General features: G+C 33.5%; 1 protein-coding gene across 9 annotated transcripts in view; it reads left to right on the forward strand.

The window, feature by feature from the left end:
- Positions 1 to 20,759, forward strand: part of LOC119640266 (rho GTPase-activating protein gacF) — a 461,105-nt gene that overhangs the window by 373,940 nt on the left and 66,406 nt on the right. For 8 of the 9 annotated variants that reach the window (XM_038038162.1, XM_038038163.1, XM_038038167.1 and 5 more), the window contains one exon: positions 3,933 to 3,941. The exons of the other annotated variant lie outside the window; for it this stretch is intronic. In XM_038038162.1, the coding sequence (XP_037894090.1) occupies positions 3,933 to 3,941 (9 nt within the window). The remainder of the gene's footprint in view (positions 1 to 3,932; positions 3,942 to 20,759) is intronic. 9 annotated transcript variants of the gene reach the window in all.

Below are 20,759 nucleotides of genomic sequence, written 5' to 3' on the forward strand. Positions count from 1 at the left end.
AACTGCGATAACAGTTTGGCGAACCCCCCTTTATATTGCCGCCCTGCGCAACAGCTATTAGCGACCGTGCTAGTCATGCTAATCAAAAAAAACTGGCGAAACGTACACGCATCAACAAAAATTTAAGTAGCCAACATAGTACACGGAAATCTTCAAGGCCTCATCCACCTGCAACTACCGTAACAACAAATCAACATCGTCACCAATCACAGAAAAAACAGCAACTGGAACACTCTACACCAAATTATCATCCACATCAGCACCATCACCATCGCCATAGCGTGCAGGATCAGCAACAATCGCCTTCAACCAAACAACCTGCTGGCAACAGTACTACAGGCGATAATTTCGGCACAGATGCTACCGTAACTGCAACAGCTCAGCATAGTAAATCTTGTTTTCAGCCTGCTCCGCAAGCGTACATAAACCAGGTTCCAATAAATCTAGCATCAAGCGGCCGCTCAACGATGATAAACAGTGAATTCGAATTCTCTACCAACACGGGTGGTGGAAGTAATAATGATGGCAGCAGTAGTCGAACACCTTTCGACTTGGCCACGGAAGCGTTAAGAAGTTCACGACCCATAGATCGCGAAAGGTTGCTAAACTTGTTGCAAAGAATCGCAAATGAAAATCAACAATATCGGATGCAAAATCAACTACTCAAAGGGTTGCTCGACTTACGGAATGAACAGATTAGACAGCTTAGTCACAAGGTGCAAGTTCGATGACACCAGCTAGAAGACAGGGCGGAAGCTAGGAGTATAACAAGCCGAAGATATTCTCTTCTCTAAAACCTCTTGAGTATACACCGAATCTGCCCGGCTAACTCAGTCGGTAGAACAGAGACTCTTAAACTCAGAGCGTGGGTCGAAGCCACACGTTGGTCCGTAGTAGTCGGCCGTCGAGGAGTATAGTCGGTCTGTCCGCGGACTATTTGACGTACACATTCCATATCGCAGGCGATATCGATGGGTCCGAGCTGTAACGGCCGCGAACAAACCTTGGGTAGGGTGTCTGTCGGTCTGTATCAACCGCAAGTATCGGAATAACATCATGCCGTTAGACAAAATCATGCGATTTTGTAGTACTGTTTATAAATCACATGATCTTGCGGGATATGTTTATTTTGCTCTTCTCTGATTTCCTTGTTTACAAGTACAGGCAAAATCGTATGATTTTGCGGTACTCCTTTTTTTTCCTTTTGCTTTTGCAAGCATAGGCAAAATCGTATAATTTTGCGGGATCTATGCTTGCTCTTGTGAGAGTAGCGGCAAGCCGGTATAGAGAGAGCAACAGGAAGAAGAAGAGGGAAATTGAGTAAGAATGAGAAGCCTGTCTGCTTTTTAATTTCAAGATAGCGTAGAGAACTGTTTGGCATCTGGTGAAGTTCGGACGGGCTTTCGAGCTCAATATAAAACGGATAAATAAAAAATAATTGTGAAGACTATCCCTCAAGGGTAATAAAAAGGACTAGCATTAGCTGACTGTGAATATTAAAATTTACAAGGAAGTATGCATTACGATAACCAGCATAAATAATTAATTATCAATACAATAAAAAAGTTCATTAAAAAAAAAAAAAGGAAAGGAAAAAGAAAAAAAATTAATTAGAAACCGAAAGCTACATGAAGTGGTTGTTTTTTTTTCGTCTTTCTGAAATATGGGCTCAAACTGCAAATTGACCATAGAAAAAATGTCAAAAGAAAAGAAATAAATAGAAAAATACGCGAGAGAAAAATTTTGTGCAATTGAAGTTTGAAATAAATTAACTCAGAAAATATCGAAATTCAGAAAAAAGAATAAATTTTAATTAACACCTCAAAAGAAGGATAAATTTTAATTAGAACCTCAAACTAAAGCGACGTGAATGACGTCAATGTGTCTTTAGTTAAAATTAGCAAAAGCTAAACCACAAAAATGAAGTCTAAACCGTTTTTTTATTAAAGAAAAGGAAAAAAAAGGTGGAACAATTAGAAGAAGCATAAGAGAATCAAGGCAAGGGTAATGGCTGCACCGTTCTTTGAATACTTTTTTTTTGTCGAACAAGAAGCAAAAGGTTTTCTTATCAAGTGAATAACGTAGAAGATTATTGGTTAACGCTGACCTTCATAAACAAATGGTTGCGAAGTATTAATGAAGTATTGTGGAGTGTTTTAGCAGAACAATGTTTTATAATAAAAAGAAATAGCCAAGCGCATTTAATAAATTGTAAAGAAAAAAAATGCACTCCAATAAGTTATGAAAAATTTAGAATTCTGCTTAATTCCATAAGCGAATCTGACATGTATAAACAAATGATTGTGAAACAAAAAAATGTCTCCCTAAATGCCTTGATTGTAGCACTGATGTGAACCTGAACTATTATTACATTTTATCTTTTATTCGTGCGTTTAATAAATGATCGAAAAAAAAACAAAAGAAAAAAAACAAGGATCAATGTGTTTGCCTCATTCAAGATATGTTAAGAGGAAGAAGAATACTTTTCCAGTAGCTTATGAATTACGTGCACCCACATGCACCTACATCCCAGCTGTGTTGTGATTGTGCCGACGACGTAAGACGAACTTCCTACTTCCTCGCCGTGGACAGGAGCCGCCGAAGGAGACAGCCACGACATAGCGAGAGGATTGTATTGTAAGTTACTTTAGTTATTTATTCCCCTGTTGTTTTGTGTCCCCGATGAGTAGTTAAGCGCTACAGCTGCCACCGGTGTAGCTGAAAGGAGAAAGGGGGTGTGCATATGTAGGGCCGACGCCAGACGACGACCGACTGACTTACAGTGGACAGACAGACGGCAGACAACCGACGGGACTTTTCTTTTTATTTTATTTTTATTTCTTTGTCAGAAAAAGACAAATACTCAGCCGGCAGTGAAAGTAACGAGTCTCATGACAAAGAAATATATAATTTGAAATCAAAAGAAAAAAAAAAGTTTTTTTTCTGTTTTTTTAATTATTAATTTTTATTTATTCTTTATTTCATAATGTCCCCATGCATAGGTACTAATACCATTCTCTCTTACAAATATCTTATCATCTAAGTAGATTAAGACTTGTTTGTTAATATGATATGAACACAACTGACGTATTTTTGATCGATAAACATACATGGAATCATAATACAATTTGTTGCCAAATAAACCTTTCTAAAGTCATTAATGGTTAGCTTCGCTGTAACACATTCATGAAAACTTTTAATTTTCTTGGTTTCTTTTTTATCTTCGTCGATCTTAAAGGAATACATTTTTGGTCGCAAACCAATGAATTCCCTTTCATTCCATCTTGCATCATTCCTAAAACTTTCTTATTCAATAATGGGAAAACGAAAACATTTTGTTTAGCATATGAGAAGGTATCAATATAATAGTTGATATCATCTTGAATGTCATCATATAAGTCATTGGTTCTCATATAATAAATAAACGAATCCGTACCCATACAATTTAGATTAATATTTTTCTTATATTTGGGCTTCATATAGTCATAATAAAAATTGTACATTTTCTATTTGGATAAATCTAAGGCGGTAAAACCAATGCAAATCGACTCATTTGAATCAAAATTATTTCATCCGAAATTTTGTGTCAACTATGAAAATTTGGTCTCTCGCCACCAACTTTCTACGTTCGCAGACTATTTTAGTAACTTTTCTTTTATCTACTTTTTTCATAGTCTTGCCGTATATGGCAATATTCAAGTATTTGAAAAAATTCTGTTGAAAAGAATTTTAACTAATGTTCTACAGTAACTGTTCAAATCAATGTATTTTTTCAATCAATCTGATTGATTGAATTTAAGGATTTTATGTATCTTTTTTAAAACAACACCATGTTGCATACATTGTTGAAGGTGTATAACTTAACTGGTTTTATCTTTTAAACCTGTTATTAATTTAATAGATTTCATGTGTGAATTTTTTTTTACTTTCAGCACAAAACGGTAAGTCGTGATAGTGTGATAGTCGTGTAACAAACTACTTCCAATATATATCCTATTTCTGAATTATCTTTCACCTCATGTAAATTAAAACATTCCAAATCTTGCAAATCGATCCATTCAAAATTTTTATAGGGAAAACATTGTGAAAAGGCATAACCATATAAATTGTTTACATCCAAGTAAATTAGATAATTTAATTCTTGATTAGGATTGTTAGCTAAAGAATATCTACTAGAAGATTGAACAATGCTTCCACATGTACCTCGAACAACAAAATTAGATTTCTCAATGTCAGTCAATCATTCCAAATCTATTTCTGTTGTCTTCAGTATTAAACCCAAGAGAACCCAGGTGTAGTACAATATTGACAAGAATCTAAATTATAAATATTTTTACATACTTTCGAAAATTTTCAAAGACATCACATAACAACAAAACATCCGCTTTGAAATATAATAGTTAATAGAGTCCGAGGGTTCTAAATTGGAATGTATCCCATACTTTCTTAGCATGCTCATAATCATCTACACTACAAGCATGAGCGAAATGGTAATTGTGTTTCTTCAAGGCAATTAATAATTATAAGGAAGGAAGCCCTTACGTTTCATAACTTGAATTCATTTTTGCTGTGATAACCGAATTTACAATGATTAAATTTGTGTCGGACAAGTGTTCAGCCAGTTTTTGTAAACTTGTTGGTATAACTTTAAATAAATCTAGAAGACGTAGATCAATGAACTCTTTTTCATCTAACACTGTTCTCTTAGATATGGTGATGTGCAATTCCTTATCTTATGGAATAATACTTACGTTACTCTTAACAGCTGAAAGTTCCCCAATAAACAAGTAACAATCATACTCTGAAAGATTACGGAAAAAAATGTTGCAACTTAATATTCTAAATTACACATATTATGAGCAGTATATGCTAAATTACATTTATTATGGGCAGGTCTTCTATAATCACCAATCAAATGACAGTAATCAGCTATTCTCATTTTGAGAGGTAGAAACAACTTCCCACAGATGTGACAAATTGTATCTCTTTTTTGCATTTCCTTTTCAGCATGCGTCAAAGTGTTCATAGGTTTAACTTTACAAAAATAATTATTCTAAATACATGGAACATTTTTAACTAGATTTTGAAAGAAATGACTTGTCGAATTTTCTCCACTTTATATTCTAAATATATCTCAATTTTTATCGAATGCACACTTAACATAATAACTGTAAGCAAAAGGAATATGAAAAATGGTTTTGTATTGATTTGACTTTAGTTGAATTTTCAATATTAACTGATTCTAAAATGCGTCGGCGTAAATAATAATAGGTACGTCCAATTGATGTTTGAAATTTTTAAACCTAAGCATACTATCATCTTTATTAGGGATTTGAGTTACCACTTTTTTACACGCTTGCTTATGTCTCTTCAGAGCATCCACACAGTGAAATTGGTTTAAGTACACATATGTGCATCGTCCTACAATATTTCGTCAATTGTGTTTTGAGCAAACCGTAATTTCCTATACCCACACATCCTAATAAACATTAGAAAAAATATTATCATAATTATTAAAAAAAGAAAATAAAAATTAGAAAATGTTTTTATGTACCAGTTTATCTATCCACCTTGACATTTTCTTAATCCAAATATAATGACATTTTCCATTTTCTATCAACAGCAACAGGTTAACATTATTTCGTTTTTCTTCTTGCGTACGATAGTATGGACCCACAATAAGATCATTTTCAAGACCGAAACATTTACACTTATTTCTGGATTGTGATGGGTTACAACTAAATTAGGCTATCTTAACTAGGTTAGGCGTCACATTTGAAACGTAATAAAATGTAAACCTAGCAATAACTTGTAAAGCGGTAGAGTGCGACAGATCGATAATGCTACACTACTTATTTATACTATATAAATTGTAGAGGAAGAATGGAGAGGGGGGAACGAGTTTAAAAACCGCTACCAAAAAATTTTTTTATTCTTATTTTTGTTTTTATTTTGTGTTTTTATCTTTTTTTAATCACTACTGCTGAATACTTATTTTATTATTCTATTGATTGAAAATTAAAATTATTATTTCGTTCGTTGTTGATCATATATCAATTGTCCTTATGAAAGATCCTATTAACATCTCATCGTCTATGACGTTGATTTTATTGGAGAGTCGGAAAGTCCTGCATTGACATAATTTTCTTTTCATATGCTCTCCACTATATTAAAATTTTTATTCTTTTATTTTTTTTTATAAATGTTACTCAAATAGTGTTGAATGACAGTACACTTTAGAATGTTGTACACTTGTATGCATTATACGCTTTTTATACCCTAAATCTAAACCCGTAAATACGATAATACCTATAAATCTATTAATCTGTATATTTGATAAATCTATTAACTTAACACTAAAAGTACCGCGCGCGGTCAAATGACCGTTTTTAAACTTTGGTTTAAAATTTCTCGCATAAAACGTTATTGTATCATCATGTATGTTATTGACTTTTCCTAAAATATCCATACAAACAATTTTTCAATATTTACAACTTTTTTTAATGTGTATTTTCCGAAAAAAAATTATACCATGTCTAGTCGACCGGGCGCGGTCATTTGACCGCTTGAAAAATTTATGTTATTTATGACTATATTCTTCGATAATCGCTTTCTTGAAATTGTTTTACAGGTCTACAATGTAATTGTAGACAATCTACAATCTAATCAATGTGTCCGACATTCGTGGAATATCAATTTATTAGACAAAATAAATAATATCGACGAGGATTGTTCGGAAGATGATCAAGAAGTTTACGATGTTGATGATGATACTGCAGAAAATTATTGTGACTTATTTGACAGTGATACGGACGAAGAGAAAATTTTGAATATACGAAGAGGACAAGAAAGAAAGACATTTATAGTTAGTTCCGAAAGTACAAATGAGGAAGAAATTGAAACTGCTATGAACGGAACTGTTTGGAAAATAATAAAAGAAGGGTCTAACAGTGGAAGAACATTGATTTATAATATTTTCAAGGAAATATCAGGACCAACAGGATACGCTAAACGAAATATTATGAAGGGCAGAGCATTTTCAGCATTTTCTTTGATTACTGATCATAAAATAATTGAACATGTAAGAGAATATACGGAATCAGAGGCTTTTCGAGTGTTGAAAACGAAATGGAATTTATCTATTGCACAATTATATGCTTTTATTGGACTTCTATATGCACGCGGCGCATATGAGGCTAAAAATATTAATTTGTCATATTTATTGAACAAAAAATGGGGTCCGTCCTTTTTCTCGACAACTATGGGTCGAAATGACTTCGCAGAAATCATGAGATTTATTCGATTTGACAACAAAAATCCACGAAGCCAACGCTTACAAAACGATAAGTTCGCATTGATTTCTCAAGTTTGGTATAAATTTATCGAAAACAGCCAGAACTGTTATAAACCAGGAGCATATCTTACTATAGATGAACAATTGTTTCCTACAAAAGCACGTTGTAGATTTACTCAATATATGCCCAATAAACCGGACAAATTTGGCATAAAATTCTGGTTAGCTTCCGATGTAACTAGTAAATATATAGTAAACGGCTTCCCATATTTGGGAAAAGATGAAGGGAGAGAATCATCAATCCCATTTGGAGAATTTGTAACTTTGAAATTAGCAGAACCATATACGGGCCATGGGAGAAATATAACAGTTGACAATTTTTTTACAAGCGCGTCACTAGCGAGTAAACTTCTAGCAAAAAGAACTACTCTTGTTGGAACTATCCGGAGAAATAAAAGAGAGCTACCAAAATTAGCGAGATAGGCAAAGGATAGTATGACACGCTTCTCAACAATATTATACAAATCGAAAGATTTTATTCTTACAATTTATAAAGCTAAACCAAATAAAAAAGTATTGATACTTAGTTCAATGCATTCATCCGTTGAAATTGAAAAAAATGAAAAGAAAAAGAAATAAGCCAAGAATGCTGATCAAAAACAATAATAAACACAAACACTGTTTCTTCTGAACGGAGATCTTGTCAAATAAGATATTGCAAAGTCAACAAAACAAACAAAATTTGTATAAAATGTAAAAAATACGTATGTGGAAACTGTGCAACACAAAATGCTGTAATTTGTAAAAAATGTGATGAAAATGCATAAAAGTAAATAAAACATACAACATCGAAAAGCGGGGAACGAGTTTTTAATGTAGCATCAGAAAAATATTTTGTTTATATATGTTTTTTTGACGCGGTCATTTGACCGCTCACGGTAGAAATAGGTATACATGGAATGCTTTAGTGTTAATCTAAAAATATTTTCATCACCACTTGTTTTTCTTACCTTTACAGTTTATTCGTTATGTTTTGTTACACAAGAACCTTCCTATGCTGTACGACATACTCAGTTTAGAACTTAGTTCACAATACTCTGGATAAACCAAAATTTATATTGATAATACCTTGCCAAATACAAAAATATTTCTAATTAATTGTTCTCTCTTTTTCACATGGTTAATATCAAAAAAATTTGTATACGCACACACACACACACAATAGTTCTAGATTTATGACCAAAAAATAAATGTAGGTCATCCATCAATAACATTAAGATAGGTCAGTGAACCAACAAAAAAACCGCAAAACCGCAAAAACACCACAAAAAGCAATTACCTATATACACCGCAGGGTATACTTGGTTTACAACAAGGTTTGCAACACCACCGCAAAGACATACTCGAAAAACTTGACACGAGCACCCATTTCGAAGGCTCGGGTCCAAGAAACTCACACGGGCACCATTCAGAGCACATTCGGACACCTTCAGGTAGGCGAATCACGTCTTTTTTCTACCCCAACATCAAAAATGTCGTGACTCAGGCCACAAAACAATTTTTTTCCAATGTAGGCGATTGTAAAAGTCACTATTTTATATTACCTACTGTCGAGTAGTGTTTTTCGTGAGCTTTAAGTCTTTTTGAGGCATAGCATATAGGAAGTCCTTCTTGCGTCGAAACGCAACAATGGTCAAAGATGTTGGCATCTGCTATTAATTTGAACCTTCTGCCAAAGTTTGTAAATTGTAAAATAGGATAATTTATCTGAATGGTAAATATAAAGTCGGTATAAAATTTTTGTCATTTGTTTTTACTTTGTATTTTCCTTCAAATATTTCGTAATTGGATAAGCCAACTTTTCATAGTGTTTTACGAAATTTTTATAAAAACCTATATGATTTGATATTTTTGTGTTTAAGCTTCCTGTTTTTATTTTTATCGTATTTGTACACTTTTCTTTAAAGTTTGAGTCTTTTTTTTTAGCTAATTGCAAGTATTTTGTGGCTTTTTGTAATGAATAACTAAGCTTTTGTTTTATTTCTTTAATGTAGCTTTCTGGATTTGTTTGAGGATAGAGCTCGCATGGGACATGTGGTAGTTGTCCCAAATACACACCCCATTATATATAGATATAATAAATAATGTCCCACTCCTCATTTTCTACAAATGCGAATATACATCCATTTAGAACTCTGCAATTTCGTATTATCCTTAAGCTCCTAACGTTTCACTTAATGTGTGTACGCAGATCGTTTTGAAGCTATTTGACGGTGTTTCGGTGATTGTTAGTGGTTCCTTTTTGAGTTTGAGGCTAAGCTTAATTCGAGTCTGGTGAATATAGAAAAAAAGACATGTGATTAAGCGCTGGAACAGCATAAACGTGATCTCTAGGGAATTAGTGAATTGCGAGCCGAACTTTTGCAGCACAATGCGCAAGACGATGCGAAGATTTGTGGGGTGCGGAAGGAGATGTCCGCCCGTCAGCTGGCTAAACAACTAGATCTTATCTATATGGAGGCCAAATTGGTTAAAGTAATGTACCAACACAACGTGCAGCTTTGCCGCTTGTACAAGATTGATGTTACAGTGACTGGCTTGCCAGCTGGCATTAAAAATTTGAAAGAGTTCATATTAAAGATTGCCGAACGGTGCAAAATAACGGCGACATACGCGCATGTACAGCACTGCTGCTGTTTACCCAAAGGGGACGAGATTTCAATTAAATTTAGTTCAATATACGTGCGCGATGCGGTTATGTTACGATATACTAAAGACTTTTCTATTAAGTTGAGCGACGTTTTAGGTATTCATTCACTTGGCGACTTGGATGATCATCTAACTCATGTGTCATACAAAGTGGTAATGACTCGTCGTGCTTTACGGAAAAAACACATTATTAAAAGGTTTAGCCTTATTAACGACATACCTAAGGCATAAATAGTCCAGTTGGAAGATTTCGTAATAACATTGAAAGTGCAACAGTGGATGTTGCCCAACAGCATTGGTAGATGTAGTATGATTTTTTTTTCACAATCCTTTTTCATCTCTTTGTTTGTAAAACAAGAGTGCAATTATACACTGAAAAAGAGATTGTGAAGTTCGCGCGTCAAAATTTTGTGACGGGAGATGAAGGACTGCATTGAGAGAAAAAAAGGAAAAGAAAAAACAAGTTGACGAATGGTGTAGCCATGTGGCGCCGAATTTATAGAATGCATAAAATTTCCGATATCTAAACACATTTACGATAAATAAAACACAATTTAGACATCATTGAACGATGAAAATACATATTGAAGTGTAAATAATTTTTGACAAACAAAAATTGCCTTAATTTTTTATTTTTTTGATTAAACCACCAAAAATCACATTTACAAGCAATAAGACATGGAGAACGTAGAAATTGAATTGTTTCCCAAAAAAAAGTTACGTCTAAAACGGACTTTGGAATTCGGAAAAGGTGTAATTAAAAAAAAATTTGCATAAATGTGTGTGTTTCAATTCGTGGTGCAGACACGATGAGAGAAGCGATATTTTTACGAACGTGGTTGCTTGTGTATAAAGTTTCATTCAAATATATTTAAAATTCGTAGTGCTTTTGCAATGCTTTAATTGAAATTAAAAGTTATTATAGATGAACAATTGTAAAAAAAAGAGATATTTTAAACATTTATTGGAAGGAGAAAAAACTCTAATTTTCTGTTTAACTTGACATAAAACAACAACAAAAGCGTACGGATCATTTTCTACATTACCACTCTTCCTGGCGTTATCTGTCTTGGACAATGGAAAAGGAAAAGAAAAACTTTACGAAAATTCGATGCAGATAATCTCGAAATGATTTAATTTAAAAATATGAAAATAAACTCTAAAACAAAGGAAAGAGCGTATTTCAACATAGTGCACATTAGCTAAAACTGTGGAATTTTTCCTACATATAAGAATGAAAAAAAAATGATGGGAAATTACCTATTAAAAATTTATCATGTACATTTGTTGCAGAGCCCTAAACTGAACTCAATTATAAAATACCAATATTTATTTTTGAATTCAGTAAATATTTTTAAATGCATTAAACAAATGTAAAATTCAGGAGATATTTTTTTTTAAAATCCATTAAATCCACCTGAGTGGCCGAGTAGACAACAGTCTCGACTAGCAACTCAATGGTCGTGGGTTCAAAACTCGTGTGCGTTGGAGTTTTTAATAAAGCCGAAACCCTTAGATGCTAGTGCTTTTAAGACCTTAGTCTTAGAATTTATTCTCTGGCTAAATTTACAATAATAATAATATAATAAATTCATTAAACGTTTCTGCAGTTTTTATCCAAAAGTCGGTATGCTGGTGTTTTTTGTTTTTATTCTCTGTGCAAAAGCTTTTGTGTGCAGTGCAGCCTAATGCTAAAGGGAACATCATTAATATGGCTTTGCTATGTCATTGTATACAGCGCACACATTGAATGTAAGTGCACAACAACAACACTTAATAGATAAACATTTATTGGACAAAAATTTCGGGTGGAGTCATTTCCCCATTAATTTTGTATCCTCTGGGATTTATTCAAAATCTTATTTGCTGGAAATAACGCCATATAGTCGAAGAAGGTTCATGTTTCAAGAGTTGTGCTACTAAATATATGCTCATTCATTTGAATTTTTCCTTTCTATTACGTGGATCATGATTTGAGGCCTGTTGATGTCTGAGTTGAATGAAAATAAGTATAACTAGAACATGTAAGTTGTTGTCACAGCTATAAAATATCTATGCATAATTAATAATTTTAAAGATCACTGATTTGTTGAATATTAATACCCACGTTATAGTTAATTTAATTTGTTTTTATATATTACCACTTTTTTTGTGATTAAATGAAAGGAAATACAAATTGTAAATTAACGTTAACGATAAATACCAAACATACTATTTAAATAAATATTATTGCAAAATGAAAGAAAACAAAAATGAATTAAAATGAAAGTAATTTTACTTATGAGAAGATTAGTGGGGTTTTCGGACTACTTCAGGGTCCCTTCCAAACCGATCTTTGGGCCGAAGGCAGGTTGAGTGAGGAATAGGCCCAGGGACAAGTTCTCGATCAGTTATTTTCGTCCGTCTGGTTTTTGGTAAGGGACAAGAACGTGCAAATTCTTTGATGTAATCGTCCTAGGAATTGAGCAAATTATGGAACCCCTTCTACATCTCACGAAGTGTTTAACTCAGTTATAGCACATACGCTGAACTCATAGGCTTCCATTTCTCTTTAAGTGACACGGCAAAGTTGCCCGAAACTTTCCATAGATAACAGATCAACTAACCTATTCCTTGTCTTTGTTTAGAATGCTTTTCTTGCAAACATTCTGTATTGTGTTGTTGTAATGCTACCTTCTATGATTATTTAGACAACAATAACATATTTCGTTCCCTGCTAAGCAACACTGGTGATACCTGTAGGCGTTGAGATTCAGAACTGCTTCATGTGACCTTAATGGTATGTACAATACTTTAGATATTGATGACCATATCAATATTTTGAATTGTAACTGGAATCTAATTCACGAAGTTATTTTTAAAGCTATATGCGAAGTTGCTGTAAACTGAGAGTCTTGGTTTAATTGTAGTAAAATCAAGTTCCCACTTTCTTTGCGTTACGTAGCGTATTTAGGTGACACAAATGATGATAATTCGTGAACCAATTTTGTACAAAAGAAAAAAACTAAATATGTTATGAGAAAATGCAAAGGATATGAGCACTTTCAGAGGTCCAAGCTATAAGCAACTTTGGCGTAATTTACGCCAGTTTTGGTTCAAGAATGCTGAAGGTATACGTATAGATGCAGCTGGGGTGGGTGCTACCAATAATCATTTTCTCAACAATCCATTGAACACTGCCAACAATTGGCCAAACTTGAATCTTCTCTGGGGGCGTTTGATTACAGTCCAATGCGACGGGAGTGGATGGTTTCTTTGTTTGATTATTGATATTACTTTAATATATATTATATATTATTAGCCATATTTTTACTAAATTTAAGTTTCCTTCGCCCTCAAAATGAGCTCGTATTACTCCTATTAGGAAAAGTGGCAAGTCACTCGACGCCTCGAATATCAAGCCGTTTTCGATCTTGCCTATTCGCTTGAAGATTTTTGAGCGTACAATTAAGGAGTTAATTGTGAACCATCTCGACAACAACTCCTTACTCTCCGACTCTTAGCATGGTTTTAGAAAAGGTTGTCATATTACTTCTTTGCTGCTGACTACTACGCATTCAATGCGACGTACAGTAAGTGAGTAAGTAAGCAAGTAAACGCAATGTCAAAATATTATAATTTCAAGTATGTGATAAGTGTTTTAGCTTACAAAGTAATAAATTATTATTCGAAAGTGGGTCGAAGGTATCGTTGGTTCATTAAGTACTGTAAATTTGTTTTGGTTTATTAAAGTACATTAGTAAGAATTTACCTTTATCGTGAGTACACTCCAATTTGGTTATATATAATTTATGCGTTGCTAAAAGAAAATCACATGTTGAGCCTTTGTTCACATGTACGTTAATTAAGAAATCCAAAACTTATAGGATAAAAAATGTCTTTGAAAAGTTTTTTTTTAAAGTAAAAACCATGAAAGAGAGAAGGTATCTTTTGGAGGCAAAAGAGAATTTTAGTTATTTGTGGTAAGTTCATACTACACTGTGGGTAATATCATATTTAACATTAATTACTGATCTTTAATAGGTTTGTAAGGGAAAGGAGAGCACAACTGCGTTACACAAAGCAACTAAGTCGGAAAATAATGCTAGCAGAAGTGCTTTTCATCTTCGCGATAATTAGAAAAATTGTTTTGACCAAAATTCAATTTAATAACAAAAACGCAACCTAAATTTTGAAGCACAAGTTTTTTGAAATAAAAATGTAAACTTTACAAAACGAAAACAAATAGTCATTTGCAATGAAAAACAAAAAAGATATTCATTTATAATGAAAAAAATACAAAAAATTTATCCATGCAAACAGGAAAAATATTCTTTACAACGCAAAAAATTATATGCGACATTCGTTCATACTAGAAAAGTGTAGCCACTATATGCTTCTAATTCAATATAATTTTCTGGCTTACTTTATATTAAGTGCCACCTTATATATTCAATATTCCCTTTATTTTTCTGTGCGTATAGTTCCGTATATGCAATTGCGTTTTCAAAGCCTGTTATCGTTGAGCCCCTTTTTTGAGCAATGATCCCAAAAATTTTTCGAATTCATTCGCTATTCTCTTTCTTCTCATTTTCCGCAACCTACAAAAGGAAGTATGACAAACATCACACAGTATTGTGTACAATTAATTTAGAAAAACTTAGGGATGGGGAATTAGTTCAAAATAAAACTAGTAAATTAACTGAATTATAGTAAGGAGATTAATCTATGGCAACGCCTAATATACTTAATCGCGTCGTCGTCTCGGCTGCTACATTAAACACATCATTGTCATGTATTTTTGGCCTTACACAAGTAGCGTATGGTATTAAAGATGCGAAATGTGTGATTTTTGATAAGAGCTCCCTAATAAATTTATTTTATAACAATTTCTTTTAAGACCAAGTTGCCATTATTGTCCAAAACGATCTAAATTATTTTGACGCACAACTGACCAATATGACGCTCTTGTTACTTTCGCGCAATTGTTAAGGTTAAGGTTCTTTTCTTTCTAAATGGTTAAAATGTAAAAAAGCAATGTCGTTTAGTTTAAAAAATTTTATGTAGACATTGTCGCCTATATAGACGGTAAAAGTTCTTATGTACTACTGAAGAATGGTGATCTATTTACTTTGTCGTAATGTACGCAAAATTTAAAAGGAGGCTTTAAAATCGCTATAATGAACATGTGCTTTTGATCAGGGTGAAATTTTTAATCGATGTAGCCTTGCCATTCTTTAAAAATCTTTTACCTGTACTGATAAGAATATTGAAAATTATACTAAAAGTTCTGTGCAAAAATGTGTTAATTGTAAATTAAATATAGCTGACGAGTGGCGGACTTGTTTCTTTTATCAGTACAATAAATTGGGTATCAACTAGAAGGACTTGGAAGCTACAATTCGATAAGCGGAGCATGTTGACTTTAATCAAATATCAATATTTTCGAAATACCAAATAATATCAAATAAGAAAGAAGATTAAATAAAAAAAAATATAACAGAAATAAAAGAAACGAATTGATTATATTATTGCTTAGTTAATATGTCACGAGTATTGTGTGAAACGTTTGTTTGTGGAACTTTTTTCATGCTCATCCTGCAAAAACTTCATTAAAAATACAAAAATCACATTACTGATACACAAGCCTATAGCAATCGGTGTTTTTAGATATATTTCATTATGAGCACAAATATATACTCCATACATTCTCTAAAACTAAACAACAAACCTAAAAGTAAGCCGGAATAATAATTACTTGGTATCTTGTAGGTGACCCATTCTAAGTCCTCCAAAGTATTTACGTTTGAAAATGCCAACTGATTTGAGTTTTTTCCATTGTTTTAGTCAAATTAATAATTTTGCTTTGGAAAGGTCACTGCGTACATAATTTTTTCCTTTAAAACCAGCATTTTATGTTTACGAAAATTGTTATTAGTTTATATGATTTACAATTTTCTTACAGTCTTGTAATTCTGATGGAATTAGATTCACTTATTCGTACAAATTCTAGGTTTTAAAAATGCTGAGCAGAACTTTTATGCACCATTTCAATTTTAATTGTTAGTTGTGTTTTGATTCGAATAACCGTCTCTTTATTGGAGTAGCCCGCTATAACGTCATCCACATATATTGCAAAATTGTTTATTGCCTTGTCAATATTCTTGTTGCAAATATAAGCTTCACCTTCACCTTGGTGAAAACCAATTTACTAAAAGATTCTCTTAAATTTTAAATTCCATTTCCGACCGTACTGCTTGAAACCATAAAACGACTTCTTCAGTTTTAAAACATAATCAGGGAATTCTTTGTCAACAAATTGTTTCGCTTGGGTAGCACACGTGTCGTTGGTTAATTCGCGCTTGTGACATCCATTTGGTGAAGGTGCAACCTGTACGGTGTCTTGTTGCGTCTTACGGTGTCATGTTTTACCGCTGGTGAAAATGTTTCTGTATTATTTGCATGATGGATTTGAGAACATCCCTTAACTTGATTTGAAGCGCGCTATATTTTCATCCTTTTGTTGTTAATGACAAAAACCAATTTTTTACGAACCACCGATGCTCAGCATATTCACCAGATGAAGCTTATATGCTGTTACAGGTATTTGCATATCGTTTGAACATATAAAATTTAAGACGTTTTAATATTTATTGTTTTTGATATACTAAATAAAATATACATCTCTACTCAATTTTAACGATTTAATAACTCTGTCCAACAATTGATATGCTTTCAGTGTGCTGCAATAAGAGCCCACTACATTATATTTTATAAAGTGTTACTGTTTCTACCACTCTAATCGGCGATCTATTAAGTAGATGTAGACTGCTCCAGCTCTGCCTGCGGCCATAACGATTCAAACGTGCTGTGATACAACTCTGTTGTGGTAGACAGAAATGTGAATTGCCGAAAAATTCGATTTTGCTTCATATATAAATCCAAGGCTTAATAGGCGATCTCCGAACCATTGTCACTTCTAAGCATTTTTCAATATCCTTCATGTTTGTCGTATAGTCATAGTCTTAAATTCTATCAATTATCGAAGGTTTTCATTTTTTCTTCGCAAGAAGTAAACAAATGAAAATTTAGATTTATCATCAAGAAAAATGAATTTTGAGCCAGCAGTTAATGTTTTGGGCATAGGTCCATATACATCTGTATGGATTACTTCCAGTAAGTTTTTTGCTCAGATTTCTGAATTGATAAATGGTTTTGAGTGGGTGTTCTTCTTATGAAAATGTCACAACAAGTGTCTCTTGGCAGATAAATATTAAGTCCTTGACCCAACTGTTTTGTAATAGTTCGCGTAGTCTAGATTTTAGTTTAGATTTTTGTAATTGTGTCATTTCATTTTTTCATCAACAAATGCTACATAAAAAGCTTTTTATTTACCTTCATACTAAGCAAAAACAAATCGCTGACCTTCTTTGTACCTAAAATTATTTCTCCGTGCTTGTCCTCGATGGCTCCAGTATGTTTGGTGAACAATATACTTATGGTCCAAACCAATGGCTATTGACAAAAAACTACACTGCAGGCCTAGCACACGTAGAATACCAACGAGGGTTACGTTACGCTTAATCGTAAGAAATCGCACAACATCCTTGCAAAGTGAAGAGAAGTCAAGTTTTCATACTTTAACAAAAGGACGTTACGAATGCCTCCTCCAAAGTTCTTAAAAAAAAGAGATCCGCCTTGCTTCATTTTATCCAATACCTCTTTGGCATATGACAGATCTTTTGCCACCAATTAATCAGTGTGTGTTGACTTCATTTAAATTACGATCCGTTAGAGCAGTGAATGGGTAACCCATCAAAACATTAGCCGGCATTGGTATCTACGCAATAGCCTGGAATTTAGAACCGCAAATATTTGCAATACCAATGTGCACACTAATCGGGAGGCTCCAACGGCACGGTAAAAGTGAAACTTTCCTGTCTTCACCACTTCTTCCTACATATCACCTTTATCTGGAGATTTTAGAAACTGAATTTCCATTCACTTTCCTCAGTTAGGCATTGTTAATGAATCTTTTCCAGATGAGACTGGTTCAAAAGCAACTATTTTAATTCTGCTAATTCTGCCACTAACGAATATGTAGCGTTGTCCGACTAGCTTAGTTTTGGCTTTCCGCTGTTACAGACAAAACGCTATAGAGCTGCTGTTCTAAATGGGAAGCATTTGTTAAAAAATAAATGAGTATGCAAATGTAAGACATTATGGGCAGTCGACGTTTCCAGTGCTGTAGGAGGTTCTGAAAGGCTGTATATGGTCACGCATCAAATCATTCTTGATTTGCTGGATTTATTTGACTTTTGCAGCAGAGTGTCGAATGCATTTCGATGTAATTATATTAATAGCTTTTCGCCCACCGATGGGCCAATAATGTTGGCACATTGTAGCGAGAGGGCATTGCGGCTTTGCATGCAAGAGACTTTAATGGGAACGCATGACGAGTCCCTTGGAGAACAGTTGGAGTTTTAGTAATATGGTGGGATAGTGCGTATCAAAATCCAAGATTGAGTTTTTAAGTCTTCCGTCAACACGGATTCAACTGACTCAACAAAGGGTGTGACAAGTGACTGAAACTTTCTTATTGAAGTATATTTTTGTTTGGCCTTAAAGCTTTATATTCTGCCGCAAAATGTATCTTCTATACGTGGCGAATCAATAGATTTGTACCCATTTCGAGGTCGAATTTTGCAAGAGCGCCGGTTTTGCAATATATAACTTTTAAAATAACGAAATTATAAATATAGCTAAAAGTGTTGGCTTTCTCTTCGGTAGATCACTTAGAAAACTTAGATTTTTTTGAGAATAAGTCGAATCGTGTTTTGGAAAATCTGAAACATTCTTTCAAATATTCGAATGGAAAAGTCGTTCCGGAGAAGCGTCTATCTATCAAACATCCATAGGATTTCAATTCGTTGAAACGCTATGCCGGATCATTTCGCTCGTAAACAATCGAATTCGGCTTACGATGTTAGCCGAATGATCTGGATGATTGCTCACGTGGCTATGCTAAAAAGAACATTGAATAGAAATGAATAGTATGTTCATTTAGGTAACGCTGTTTGGAATTTCTCATAACAGAAAAGCTGATGATAATTCGAGCTTGGATACGAGAAGAGTTTTCAAAGATGCTACTCTTGGTTTCGAATATAATAAGCAAGTTTTGATGACATCATCTAGCTCATATCGTGTGTAAACCGCAAGCCGTTGAACTGGTGCAATGAATTCGAATTGTTGCCTTTGACATCTATACAGAGAAACACAAAATTGTGTACGACGAAAAAATTTGGAATGAAACCGGACCATGCCGAATGCCCTGGTTGGGGCAAATAATCATCCCACTGTAAATGGTTTTTCCATTTTCTGTTAGGTATTTTCACCTTTGTAATTTTTGGGCAAATTAGATCGAGAAGGTCATAGGGACGAGCTATAGTAGACTATACGGTGCATACAGCGGAACAAAAAAGTAATGAACTGAAATTCTTTACGAAATGGATGGCTAAACATCATGTAAAACAGGTTCAACATTAGAGAACCATTTCCCAATTTCTTTCTATAATAAGGAAAAAACTTGCAAATGTCATCGATTAAACTAAAAGTATACTAAACAGTCTTTCATTGAATGGTAGGATCGGAATGATAATGTGAAAACCCTAATTAGGTTTTCGCTGAACCGTCCAAAAGGAACCCCCAGCGATGGAAAGTTATGCTGGGGACAATGATCAAGCATATCAAGGTCATTGTCCTTTTATGGGCAAAGACAATTTATGATTCGTATGCACAGCAGGGCCACGAACGTGCCCCCTTGAAACACATTGCCTTTCAATATGCTTGATATTTCCGATGTTCGCACTGCTACCGAATTATACTGATTGACGCCTTTTTGATAAAATTCAAAGTTTATGTTTTAAGCCTCCTCCTAAAAGAAAATAGATTGGTTGAATCAATAAACGTTGCTAATGAATGGTACTTATTTGCAAATGCAATATTTTCGTTTATTGTCAAGGCTTTGTATTCCGGGTCAAAAATTATCTTCTTTATTTTACAAACAACACAAAAAACAATTAATGAATTCGTGCCCGTTTTCGATTTAAACGGAGTAAGAGAAACAGCTTTGTGGTCCTGATTTGTTGCGAATTTCAAAATGGCGGTTAGAATGTTTTAGCCTTCTGTCCAATTAGAAAACTTTAGAAGTCTGGATCTCTCTTCCAAATAATAAAATTTTTCTGGATATGCAACTGTGAACCGAATATCAGCCTGCTTGTAGCAAATATTGCTCTGACAATGACTTTGCCAACAGCTGTTTACACGCAGCGACCTCTTATATTAGTAAAATATGTTGCTTTCCGGCATTTAAGTTGAAAGACAGCATTAGTGATCGGAACAAAAAAAAAAGTCTTGGACGATATTTTGTTAATAAAATTATTGTTTTATATAAAAATAATGTGAAAATACACAACACAATAATACACAAAAGGTTACAAAAAAAAAAGCGAAAAAGTATCTACAAATATAACGAAACTTTCAAGGTTACATTAAAAACTTACGCTTGCTTGTTAATTTAATGTGTTAATATGTGTTAATATGTTAATTTAATATGTGTAATATCCACGTATATCAGCAAAATCCCAATAGTTCAATTCCAATTAAATCACTTAAATTTAAAAAACCAAACTTAATAACTAAATAATAACAACTATAAGAGAATGTTAACGTTGCAATTGTAAATTTTTTATAAAAATCGTTCAACCGGTTTTCAAAT

This window comes from Glossina fuscipes, unplaced genomic scaffold (assembly GCF_014805625.2).
Source record: "Glossina fuscipes isolate IAEA_lab_2018 unplaced genomic scaffold, Yale_Gfus_2 116, whole genome shotgun sequence".
Lineage (NCBI taxonomy): Eukaryota > Metazoa > Arthropoda > Insecta > Diptera > Glossinidae > Glossina > Glossina fuscipes.